The 13,437-nt window shown below is 42.8% G+C and overlaps 1 protein-coding gene across 1 annotated transcript in view; it reads left to right on the top strand.

The window, feature by feature from the left end:
* Positions 1-13,437, top strand: part of LOC102379219 (disheveled-associated activator of morphogenesis 2) — a 77,677-nt gene that overhangs the window by 45,598 nt on the left and 18,642 nt on the right. The window contains exons 17-18 of the mRNA XM_025211862.1: positions 1,508-1,568; positions 8,243-8,374. Of these exons, the coding sequence (XP_025067647.1) occupies positions 1,508-1,568; positions 8,243-8,374 (193 nt within the window). The remainder of the gene's footprint in view (positions 1-1,507; positions 1,569-8,242; positions 8,375-13,437) is intronic.

Consider the following 13,437-nt stretch of genomic DNA (forward strand, 5'->3'; position numbering starts at 1 on the left):
CCCTCTCCCCTCTTCCCATTGAAGCTGGCCCACCGGGCAGCCAAAAGTACAAGATTCCTGAGGCAGGAAGACAGCAAACAAGAGGAAGTGTGACTCTGGCCTAATAAGGGGGTGACTGCCCTGTGAAGGGAATGAGCTCTGAGTTTTGGCCCCTGCTCAAAATGCTATTTTTGCTTTTTTGTCCAATAACAATTTCATGCAAAGTACATAAACAGCACTGGGAGCAGGACCCAGGTCTTCTACTCTTCTCCCCTTTCCCCAGGGTTTGTGGGGTGAAGCGGAGGAAGGAATGCTTACTTGTTTGGCATATAGTCAGGTTCGATCTTGCAGGCTATCTGGCTCCATGACTCTACCCAGTGGCCCAACTTCAATGGGAGCTTCAACAGCCCTACCTCGTGGTTATGGCACTTTTCTAGAAAGTGGAGAATTCTGGGTTCAAACTCTCAAGCTGAGAAGGTCCTAGAGCCCAGATCTCCTGTTTTCCAGATAAATACGCCTGGGCTCTGCACTATTGATGAAAAAGGTGGATGAGTTGTCCTCCTCTCCCTATCTACTGTACTTTAAACTGAAGTCAGTTGGATGCCTTCAGACATGCTGTGTCTCAATATGACTAAAGGATCAGAGAAGGGTCTCACATCTTCTGGGTAAACTGTATCCCAGTGTGAAGAAAGCACCTTCTCACAGCCCTGATTCAGCTGCACTTCATATGCACCACTGTGCCTAGCATTTCCTACCGGCTGCCTGCTCTGAGCCTGTGTGCTCTGGAGGTGCAGAAAGCTGCCCATTGAGAGAATGGGAGAGCTATACGGTGCCCCAGGTAGAACAGGATTACTCTCCCAAAGCACACATTATGGCGGCAAGTGGCTGCATATGCTTAGCTGCCCATGTAGGGGGAATAAAATCCATTCTTTGTCCATTAAAGAGAGAAGTAAGATGAGATTGTGCTAAGCTAGGAAGTTCGCTTGCATGGGGTTCTGTGATGAAAAGACAAAGTCATCAACTGTATTTGTACAGCTCATAAGAAAAAAAATAGATGGTTTATCCCTCATGGAATACAGTAATTCACGGGGGGGAAGGAATGGCGTGCAGAGCTTATCTGAGACCATTGCAATGTGTGTGCTCAAGTCGAGTTCCTTGCCTGTGAGTCAGGCAATTATTACAAGCTGGACATGTGGCTTGCACTCCTTGCTGGAGAACTGGGCTCAATACACAGGCCCCAGTATCTTGTGTCCTGTGACAGATGTTCTGAGATTACACCCTCCATCCTTTCCAGAAATACCATAGGATCTTTAATGTGACCACGAGCAATTGGGACCTTAGTTTATATCTCATACAAAAGGCAACACAGACCCCTTCCCCCAGTTCCAAGCATCTGGCATGGCTGGTGCCAGAGGCAGGATACCAGACTTGATGGACCAGTGGTCTGTTCTGCTACAGTAGTTCCTGTATTCCTATGTAACACTGCCGTTTTTGTTTTAACCACTGCATCTCTGTCTCTCCCTTGCAGCCTGGTGGAACTAGAAAAGGAAGTTAACAACATAAAGACCGGATTGAAAGCTGTTGAGGCTGTAAGTATGTCAGGGTTTCCAAATCTCCATACTTAAAACATCCCTCTCAGAATCTGAGGCACTATATTTTCTGTGAAAGGAGAAGGGGGCTTTTCTTTCCTTGTTAAGCACTATGTATTCACCAAGAAAAATAAATAAAAGCTTTTGATGATGATCCTAGCAGACATTTGCTTTAACAAAAAAGGTTTGTTTGATCTCAGGCCAGAAAGGAAAGGCAGTTTGATATATAGAGACTACTTTTAAAAAAAAAAGTGAAACAAACCTCCCTTTGCTTTTTGTTGAGGAACTTCTGTTCACTTAGCAGGTGTCTTCATGGCCCTTGGGATAGGAGTAAGCAGATGGGGAATATGCTACATGTTAGGCAACCATAAGTTGCCCCATTTCCCTGTCTGGAGGCAGGAGCAAGGTTTGAACTAGGGCATGAAACAAAAACAAAGCAGCTGGAAATGCAATGGCATCTTTCCTATTGTTGCTCAAAGTACTCTAACCTGAACTTCAGCCTGTGTTTCCTCAACCTCTGCTTAATTAATGCAGAACATTCTCTCTCTCAACAGGTTTCAGGAAATGTTGCCTTTGGGTAACTATAACCTAAGGTATTATGTTGTAGGGGTTAAAGATGAAGCACCCGTCTAAATAATCCCTGGGTTAAGCTTTTTATGTCAGCATGTGGTACCTGGAAATCTCCAAAAAAATAAACATCACCTCCTCAGTGTAAAGGCATATGTAGAATGAGAAGAGTTCAGTAAATAAATAGGCGGGACACTTATTAATAGAAGAGGTGGGAAAAGTAAAGAACTTGGAATTTAGAGGTTAAATAATGTAAACAGCAAAGAACAAGTACCATATTTTCATGCATACACCATATCCCCAAATATTATATTCATCTTGTTTTTGAAAGGCATAATGAAGAAAAAGTATGTTTCCAGGGTTATGGCTGCATAGTGCAGGGACAAAGATGTATCTTAAGCTTGCCTCCCTTTCCTGTGTAGCATAAGATGAATGCATAGCTGCTACTGAAAACTGGTACCCATGGGTGGATCCATACTTTTAAAAAGAGCTGAAGAATGAGCTAAAAAGGTTGTGAAATAGATCAGGGGCAGCTAGCAAACAGTAAAATTGCCCTAAGAAAAGTTAGTTTGAACATTAAGATCATAAAAATGGAGAGACCCATAGAGTGAAAAACATAAAGTCAATTTGACTCCTTTAGCTACCTGAATGGCAGAATCACAGCTGCTACACTGCAGAGCAGGAATCAAACCCAGGTGCTGTTTTCCCACACAGAAAATCAGGTTCCCTGCTTAACATGTGCACCCCATTTTTCAGGGGTAAAAAGGTATGTGTTGTATACAAGGCGATATGATAAATGAATAATACATCAGATAATGGAGGTGCAAACAGTTCTTCATCCCCATAGATCACTTGCAAGGAAATCAATGTGATTCACTATGTGCTGCTTCAGATTCTTTATGGAGAAATTGGTTATGGCACTTTTTCATTTAAATTCTATAGGGTTTTTTGAAGCTTACACTATAATTTAGTAGAGAATTATATTCCTCCTTGTAAAATTCTATAGAATGTTTCAGAAAACATTTGGGATGGATTCCATTCTCCATAGGTCTATGGATTTTTAGAGTAATTTTGACTCTATATATGTATCATGGTTACATTATGAAGCAGTGACTTTGCTGCATTGAGTTTATGGTGTCAGAAACTCTTGCATATTAATCTTGGCTATGCCATTGCATTTCTGTGTGACCTTGGAAAAGTCATTTAACTGTTTGTGAAATGGAGGTTATAATATTGACTTACCACGCAGAAGTGTTTTGAAGGTTAACACGTTCATGTTTGTCTAGTGCTTTGAAAATGTAAATTGCTTTGTAAATGCCAAGTGTGATTGTTGTTATGCCCCCTCTCGCCAAAGTTCTTCTATCACCTGCCAGGCTGAATGTTCTTTTTTTTCTGACTTTGAAATCCATATATCATATGTTCAGGATTGACAGAGGGATGTGGGGGGCAAGAATAGCATTAAACAGAGACAAAAGACAGTGTGGGAGATGTTTTGAACTAAAGGAAATCCTTGCTCCGTTTAGCTGTAAGTGTCCTGTTCAGCCATGGCTATCAACATTCAAAAACTTCCACCCTTTGGTGACCTATATTATCATTCATATAAGCCTTTGTTTTGAACTTATATCAGTTTGTACTACTGAAAGTTGCCAGATTAGTTTCCCCAATGGCTGAAAGACTCTATTTAGCCACTCGACAGGTGTAACACCGGCAGTAACAGCACAAACTTCCACCATGTGACTCTGTCATTGGGCCTTAACCTCCTCCAGCAAGGATCCACTCCAGTCATGAGAAAAGTACTTGGTTTCCATGGCTCTTTCAGGAGAAGGAAGGGCTTTATGATGTACTACTGGTTCCCAAAACCACTCTGCTAACTTCAGAGATTCATCCTCAGTTGCATCATCTTCCTCCCAGACCAAAAAAAAAAAATGCCAGACTTATTTAAGTGTGCACCATTGAAATGGAAATGGGAGGTGCTGATATGAGTAGGTGTTTGAGAGCATGCAATGCCAACATGGGGCCTATGCTATGAAGACAGCCCTAGTCATGCCTTCTGCAAATAGTTCCTTCCTTGAAATGCAAATGCCTGCTGTGTTCTTTATTCTGTATACAGTTGGTTTTCCCTTTTGTCTTTGCAGCCAATTCTCCTCCTCTTTCCTGTACATCCCCTTCCTATTCAGTCACCATCTCCCCTCCTCCCCCGTTCCCCAACTCCCCTCCTTTGCTTGATGTTTTTCAGTCAGGCCTGCCAACAACTCCCAGTCTTGCTCATTCATTTCACATTTTTGGCACATAAAATGCAACACTGTAGCAACAATAGAAGATCATTGTCAGCTGGGGGGAAGGTGCAACTCTTGATCGCCTTCCAGCACGTTCTCGCCACAATCCTGGCTCCAGTGATTGGGAAGGCCCCAGAAGAGTAGAAACCTAAAAATAGTTTTACAGTCAGCTGTTCTTAAAGATGCTTGTAACCCTTTGCTTCCCAGGGCTTGCACTGAGAATTAAAAATGAGAAAAATCTTTTTACAGCTCAGTCCAGTGCTTGGCCCTCCTTCCAAGTCAAGGCACACCTCTATCCAATTTTTTCTTTTTTTAATGTTGGATACGTCAGCAAATGAAATTGTAAATTCAGTTAGTGTCGCTGAGCTGATGGTGGCCATCTTGCTCAAAGGGTGAGGGCCTTTGCAGGGGAAATGGGGATAGGCAAGCTCCTGCGTCGGTGACTGTGGATTATTTTCCATTCAAATCTAATGCTGCCTCAGTGATTAGAAGAAAAGCTCTGCTGTGAAAGCTAATTCATTTTGCGTGACTATTTAGTGATAAAAGTTTCCTTCCAATTTTGAATCTGGTATCTCAGTGAGGTGGAGAATCCTTCCCTGCCTCAAAAATAGCTGTCTTCCTCTCCTTCCCATTGGTGACATAAAGGATGTAATCTTTTAACAGAAATCCATGTTGCCTATTATTTGGAGAGGGAAGCCTAAAAATTAATCTGTCACATCTTAAAAAGAAACATAGTGAAGAATCCAAATCATGGTTTCTCAGATTAAGTTTGGAAGGATTCTTTTTAAAAAAAATTAGATTCATAGATGTTTGGTTCGGAAGGGACCTCAGCAGATCATCAAGTCTGACTCCCTGCCCTGGGCAGGAAACAGAGCTGGGGTTAGATGACCCCAGCCAGGTGCATGTCCAGCCTCCTCTTAAAGACCTCCAGGGTAGGGGAGAGCACCCCCTCGGTTGGAAGCCCATTCCAGATTCTGGCAACCCTTACCGTAAAGAAGTTCTTCCTGATGTCCAACCTAAATCTGCTCTCTGTCAGTTTGTGGCCATTGTTCCTAGTTACTCCAAGAGGTGCCCTGGTAAGGACTGAGGGAAACAGCTAAGTCTCTGTTTATTCTGCCACATGACTACATGGCTGTCTGAATGATAACAACATTTTGCTCTTCCATACTTATTTAATCTCAAATCACTTTGCAGACATTTGAGACAAACATTGCTAGGTTTTATGCTTCCCTAGCTTGCTATGGGCATTGCACTGCAGCTCTTCTGCCTCAATGGTCTTCTGCCTTCTGCAACTCTGTGGAAGATGCCATCTGCTTGGCACCAGCTTCCTGAACTTTCTCTTGAATCTCCAATGCTATCACACACAATATAGGAAGCCTTGACTTTCAGACTTGCATCTTAATAGTTCTCTACCTTTTTTCTACCAGGGACCGATCTTCTATTCATCAGGAATTTTTTAAACTAGCAACATGGGAAGAACAGAGTAGTCATGATTCTTTGGTGTAATCCTGTACAATAGCTTGAAGCCCTGCCAAAAAATGGAATCAGCACAGATCAGGGCAGTGTTAGCTTCTCTCAACATCCTTAATTCATTGCCAGGAGAAACCATCTCTAGCTGTTAGAGGAGAGTTTTCCATGGCCTGTTTATGCTTTGTCCTTCCTACTGAACCTTTTAACACAAGTACTGTTTTTGGTGAGGGGTTTTTTTTTTACTGTAGGAGAAGTATATTGGTATAAAATTACATTGAGAAATTGATACTCAGACCCCTGATTCCTATACTTATATTGGAAAAAAATATTATACAGTAACAGCCCCAAATGCTATGGCTTTGGATACTGTGACTACGATCTGGGGCTAATACTGTAGCACTTTTTTGTTGTGGGCCAGGGAAGGACCATATAGGATGACAGAAAGACCACATAGGATGACCATCCCTGACTGTCCAAAGACCACATTTGGAGGGAAAAAAAGGCAGAATGTATGAGGATGCTGAGCAGAACTCTACATTACAAATCAATTTGTCCTTATGTCAGGTCCATTTCAGAGGAGAAGTAGTAATCTGCTGCACTTGTGCTGAGAGGGCAGGAGGTGATACTCTGTTAGGTAAAGCAATTGGAAGGAAGATGTAATACAAAGCAAAGGGTGGGGGTGATGGTGCTCTAACTTGTATCTTTCTACATCCTCCTGCTTGTGGCTTGTCCTGCCATTCCCCTCCCTTGCACCTTTTTTTTTTTATAACTTCCATCCACATTCTAGCATGTCTCTCTCTCACCCATACCTACATCACTTCTGACTTGGATTGCTGTTTCTGCATAGCTCTGTGTCCATCATCAGCATGTGAAAGCCAAAGGGATTCTCAAAAGTGATGCTTATACTCCTACTTATCAACTCTCAAAACCATCTTCTTTCTAGAGTATGGCCTTCAGAGGGTAGCTTCATCAAATTGTAAAAGCATCCGACAGAGACATGGAACAATAAAGTGTGAAGATTTATTGTTTCCAAAGGACATTTAGCAACAAAAATTCATTTAGTAGCTTGACCCACTGTTGGTCTTTCATTAGTCCCCCTTTAAAAAGAGCAGGGCTCCATAATTCCCATGGATTGGTCAGCTGAAAGGAAAATATCCTAAATTCATGACTGCCATGGGACTATAGAGTACACACAGAGATCAAACAAGGACAAAGGAAAAGAAAACTTCCTTTTTACAGCTTAATCCTTCCAGGAAGCATCATGATTTGGCTGAATGCCATCAGTGTGGTGAAGAAGGGCATGTGAGAAACAGTGTCCATGATTCTCTCTTTAAATGACCAGACACAGGAACATGTGCCAGAGTTGAGGGAAAGGAGCAGATGGTGAACTCTCCTCTTTTTCAGCATGAATGAGTTTTCTGCTCTTTTAAGAGGGTCCTACAATCTGACTTTAGTCATCAGGAGATGCAGAGCTAAGAACACAACCATCCATTGTATGCACCATTTTGCCATTCTAGGCTTCTGAAGGGCAGGTAAAATAGAGGACACCTGGTATTATTGTTGACTGACCTTCTCTGGTCAATCTAAGTATTGACCGACTCTTAGGGAGGAAATATCCATATCTTCCTTGATGAAAAGCATATGCCAACTTGTCAAGGGGCCTTGGACAAGAGTTAGTAGTTGGAGAATCCTAGAATACTTCCTATATGAGAACAAAAATCCTGCTCTCCTCTCCCCTCATCACAGCTAAGTTAGAATTACATTTTTTAGACTGCCTGCATATGATTTGTCTTCAGCTCTGGTATGTGAGGTGTTGGAAGAGTGGGCTATAACTAAGTAACACAGTTACTCCTACACAAGGAAACCACATAATATAGTTGTTTGCTGTTCTTTCACAGTTATAATTATTGTGACAGGTTGCATGACTGGTATTCCTTCAGGTGCTGTTTCTGTGGCATAACAGTTTCTGTTAAAAGGTCCACATGTGCATGCAGTTACCCTACAATCTTGTCTGAGATCTCAGTTATTTCCCATGCCAAGTATGAAGGAAAATTGTAATATCAAAGATATGTGGCACTTAGGTGCTAAAGGTATCTTAGAAATAAAATAAATTAGGTGGATAGTGTGAGAATTATTCTGGGATCCAGGAGATTACAACCAAGATTTGCCTTTGCCTAATCTAGCTGCCACCTTTAACTGGAAAAGAAGTGGGTTTCTGAGTGCTAATTGGTTTATTGGAAGAAAGAGAGTGGGCATACTCTTTATTAAACAAACACTTGAGATGTACTTCCCCATTCCTATTATTTTTACTGAGACACCAATATTAGGCAACAATCTGTACTTTGGCCTTTTTCCTTTCAGGAACTGGACTACCAGAAGAGACGCATCCGGGACCCAGGGGACAGGTTTGTCCCTGTCATGAGTGACTTCATCACTGTAGCCAGTTTCAGCTTCTCAGAGATAGAAGACCTTCTCAACGAGGCCAGGGACAAGGTGGGAAAACTTTTTTGAAGTGTTTGGGGCTCCCTATACTGAATCCTGCAGCTTTCAGCCAGGAGCTGTCTGCTCCAATCTCTTCTGTGTCTCAATAATGGAATCAGACAGAAAACCCTCCTTTGTTCTGGTCTTAGAAGTGGGGCAACCTGTGCGACTGATGTTTGTGTGTGCTGTGGATAAAAGGGATTTTCCATTCAGATCCATCCTCAGCTTGTAGAAACAATAGAGGTGTTATTTTTTTCTCCTTATGTTCTACATGCATTTTTCCCCCAATTTTAATGTGCCAAGTTGCCAGCCTTGAAGACAGGGATGGGCCATGATGATATAGTGCTTTAACCTGGAGACGGTCTAAGCCTAGGCTTTCCTGTTCTGGGGGCAGAGTTTGGAACTCGTAAGCAGATCTTGAGAGATGTTGGCCACCTTGTGGCAAAAACTCCTAAAGAGCAAGAGCCTTCCAGCTCTTGATCTAGGTTGGAGTCAAAAAGAAGGCAGCAGGAGGATCAAATGCTGAGACCGTTAACAGGGAATTTAAACCTGATATCCAGACTGAAGTGGCTGTTTTAGCCAATCTTTAGTTTATACCATTCATTGAATAGATGATGCCCATAGCCAGAAGGTAGTTCCATCTTCATGACTCTCTTGAAGCTTTCTCTTCTGTGCAGAGGTTTTCTGAGGATGGTGCCTCTGAAGAGGAATTGTGATGATATGACATGGTGTTAAGAGGGGCTATGTTTTTCGGTGCTCTTTTTTGGATGAGATATCAAATAGAGATCATGACCACTTTGGGATATTAAAGAATCTATGGCAGCCAATTATTAGACCGGGCAGCCAGGTAAAACAAAAAGCTGTGCAGGTTGTGAAATATTTGCTGCCTTCCATCCTATCGGTGAGTGTACTTCAGAGGTGGGTAAGTTATTCTGAATCTAAGTGCTCTATAAAACACTTTGGGAACCTTTGGGTGTCTTTACATGTGCCTTGAGGGAATGGGGGGCAGGGAGTGCTTGGGGGAAAAAAAGCCTGGAGAGGGGTTTTCAACCTTCAAAATACTCTGATTTAGTTCATGATAGCTTTTGAAAGATGGCTCAGTTCAGTTCTTAGAGCATCTGAACCATTTTGCTTATCTCTGCTAGAGTGGTGTCTTTTTACATATGCCTCCCCTGTCTGATGTACTAGAACGGTCTGTTCTACTGGCACCATGTAACAGGGGTGAGATGCAGTTTGATTTTTTTAAAGGCAAAAAGTGGGTTAAAACATATAACTATGCAGTCCTAGTCAGTGCTACAGCTTTTTCCTGATGAGGGAGATGCAGAAAAGTTGTGATCCTGTTCTTTTAAGGATAACTGGAGTCTTCCCACTGACAAACCGCCATGTCTGGAAGATGTTGCACGCATTTGTAGGTATTTGCCAACATAAAGCACTCAACAAGAGGAGATATTTTATTTTAATGACTATAACACACTTAAGAAACCTCTCCTCCATTCCATAGTACCTTTCCCTGATACACCCCTACTATTCTTGAACCAGGGTCTTTTCAGCTTCTGCTGAGCCTATGGCTTTGGTCTTTCCACTGTCATTGAGCTGCCTTTGGACTCCTGAAAGGGAACGGTCTGTTCTTACCCAGCGCTGAGCTATTTCTTATGTTTTCTTCATATTTTTCCCTCTCTTCCTCCTCAGCAAACCAGATGTGCTTCCCAGAGTCCAAACCATTTTTCATGGTCGGCTCTCTGTGTTTGCTGAATCGAGAGTGCTGTCCTTGCTATGGAAATCCACTGGAACTGCCCAGTAAGAGGAGGAGAATGGAGCACACAGATTTTACTTACCCCATTCCCCTTGATTTCTCAAAACAAAGCAAAACAAAAAAGGTCTGTTTTAAAAATATCCTAATGAGCCCTAGAAGAGTTGGTCTGGTTCACAGGTTTGTTAATAATGATGACTCTCTGGTTTTAACAGCTGGGTTCAAATATCTTTCTAAATATAGAAGTGGCTAATTGGCCATGTTTCCACATCTGGGGTTTGAAACAATAAAAATTATCTTTCCCAACCTGGGAAATCATTTTTAAATGTCTTTTGTGCTGGTGAAATGTGCTGCATATTGACTTTATTTAGATGAGATAAACCATTTGCTGCGAAGGAGTCCCCAAACCTTTGCAATAGGGGGTACACCTGACAACTCGTTCAGTGTTCATTTGTAAGACTAGCAGTTCTTAATTAGTGCAGCAATAAAACCTTATGCCTCCAGAGACTTCCATACCCTTGCTGCTAGGGGATATGAGTGGGCCCTGGCAGCCTACACAAGACAGCAATGAACTCCAGCTGCTCTGCATTAATAGAGATCATCTTTGTGCTCCGGCACCAGTGGAGGTTCCAGTTCAGTACCTAAATTGAACCCAGTTCTGGCAGCATGAGTTGGTGTGAGAGAGAGAGACAGAGACAGAGAGAGTCTCTTAATTAGCTCCTAGATCACACAGGTCTCTTACAGACAAAATTAACATTGATTTTTTTACCCAGAACCTAAAAGGTGACCAATGCACTCCAGCAGGGATCAGCAACCTCAGGCCCACGGGCCCTTTGGCTGTGGGTTCTCCCCACGCTGTGGCAGGGGCACTTTGGCTATGGGAGTGGTAGATGGGTCCTAGCACCCTCCCACCTACCTGTGATCTGGGGTGGGTCATTACCAACAAAGCACCACCAAAGTGTGCTAGCCCTGCCTTAAAACCACCCCATCTAATTGGAAAAGGGCTATTTGGTCTCACGGAGTCTATTTAATGTTTGGCCTTCCTGTTTAGACACATAATGGCAGGAGCAATGAATGCCAGTGTTTGTGCTGAGGAGGTGATATTTTATCTGTAAAGGGCCAGATTGGCAGATGCTGCAACTGTTTGCAAGTGAAGTTCTGTAACCACAACTATCTGTGCACTTTCAAAAGACACTCTTGGTTAAAATCAAGCTGAAGCCTAAGCCTTGATTCTCTTAATAGCCCCCCTAGAAGATATGGACATTGTTCTTCTGGTGGATGTCTAGCCTTCAACAGCTTCTTAGGAGAATTCACAGATTTGATCCAGGGGTGGTGTTTTCTGCCATTTCCTGTCAGCTGGTGGGAGGAAAAAAAAAAGAGAAATTCCACACTGGAATCTGTTGCCAAAATGCACATGTTTGATCCAGATGAAATTTTTTTTTTCATAGGAAAAAAGAGAGGATGGAGTTGAGTTTGCCTGTGAAAACTCTTTTCTTGTAGGCACAGTGAGGCCAAACAAATGTGATTTTTTTTCACTTTTTCTTCCCCAGTATGACTTATTTTCCTGTTTGCAAGTGGTGATATTGACCCCACAAGGTCTTCATACTACTAAAGTCCCACATAAGTACTGACAACAGAATTATAGTTATGCAATGGCATTATAGCAGTTCTTCACAGTGGGGTGAATTCCACTCTATAGTTTATAAAAAAAAAAAAAAAAAAAAAGGTTTATAAAATGCTTTGGATCCTTTTGGAAGGGTAGGCTCTTTATCCATTTCAGTCAAGATTATGATTGTAGTTATTGGCATTTGCAAGGTGGCTCCTCAGCACTGAAGCTGGAATAGATATCAACATCAACAGCAAACATCTCATTGCATACAGTTGCCCAGTACATGGGAACACCGATGGCACCAGTATAACCCACATAGTGGCAAGGGAAGGAAGTAAGGAGGGAAAGGGAAGAGGTAACCTATCGCTGGCCTTTTTCATGACAGCTTCTCTCAAGCAGGGGACTAATCAATGACCTGGAAAATCAAAATATCCCTTCCATATAATTCCAGTAAATTTGACAGGTACAATAGCTCTGCTCTGAAGATAAGCAAGAGAGAAAGAGCCAAAATCTAGCTAAATTATTAGCCACTATTGGCAGAAAGTGGTGAGGATCACAATGCAAAAGCAAGAGAAGTGTGTCCATGTCAAGCATAGAGCTTGGCCTCCATGGGCATGTCCAGATCAGCACACACATGCATTTCCCTGGGGACAAATAGCAGCAGCACAAACTTGTGCTACTGCTACTTGTCCCCAAGGAATGCCTGTGCATGTGCACTCTGACATGTGGCAAGTTGCCCTGGGTGGGGTAGGCCCACCTGGGCTGGCCCCAGCAGCCTAATTCGGGGGCCTCCTGAGGCTCTGGCAGAAGGGAGCCTGGCTGGCAACTGGAGTGTGGCTCTGGCTGGCCAGGCTTCAGTTTTGGGTGGTGCACGCTGTCGCCGTGTGTGCCACCCTGCTTTTTTCTAATGCATTTTTTTTGACATTGGGATCTCCCAGTGCCAGCCCCAACCCCCTGCAAATTAGCATGGGGAATGCGTGCATGTGCAGTGCATGGCACCGCAGATAGGTCTGTGGCACGACCATACTGCACATGTGCACTCATCTGGATGCGCCCATAGGTGTTTTGGAACTCATTTGTTCTGTCAGTTGCTAAGACTAATGGAATATGGTGGAGTCGAGAAAGAGCACATTCCAAGTGTCACAGACAGATGCTGAAGCCTGCCACTGCAAACAGATCCATTCAGCAAGTAAATTACATACCTGCCATATGCTAGAGTGGAATTGCAGATGGCTCAGTGCAAGCCATTATCTAATCTGCTGAATGCTCATGGTTTCTGTGCCATGTGATTAGGCATGCCATTGGCCACCATGGAGGGAGATCAAGAAGACAGAAGGGGCTGATCCAATCCCTGTTAAAATCTGGTAGAGTCTTTCCACTGCTTGAATGAGACCAAGCCCATAAAGATAAGAATAATTATTTATTTGAATTGAATTGTCAGAGAATTGGAACTTTCATTGCAACAGCTTTGGTTATTACTTGACTAGGGAAGACTTGATCAGGAGAAGTGAAGTAATTCACTTTTCTCCTTACTTGTCTGTTAATAATGGTCGGAGACAGCAAGATAATTTTCCTCAATGCTGTTTTGCCTTGTGCATGGGGCCCTGTTCTGGCTGTTCCAAAGGGGTCTTTGCTACCGCTTAATATTTTGCTGATGGGTGTAGTGGTGAGCGTGTGCCTCTCTCATGTTTTCCATCTTCTTGTGGAAACAACTTT

This window comes from Alligator sinensis, unplaced genomic scaffold (assembly GCF_000455745.1).
Source record: "Alligator sinensis unplaced genomic scaffold, ASM45574v1 scaffold1355_1, whole genome shotgun sequence".
Lineage (NCBI taxonomy): Eukaryota > Metazoa > Chordata > Crocodylia > Alligatoridae > Alligator > Alligator sinensis.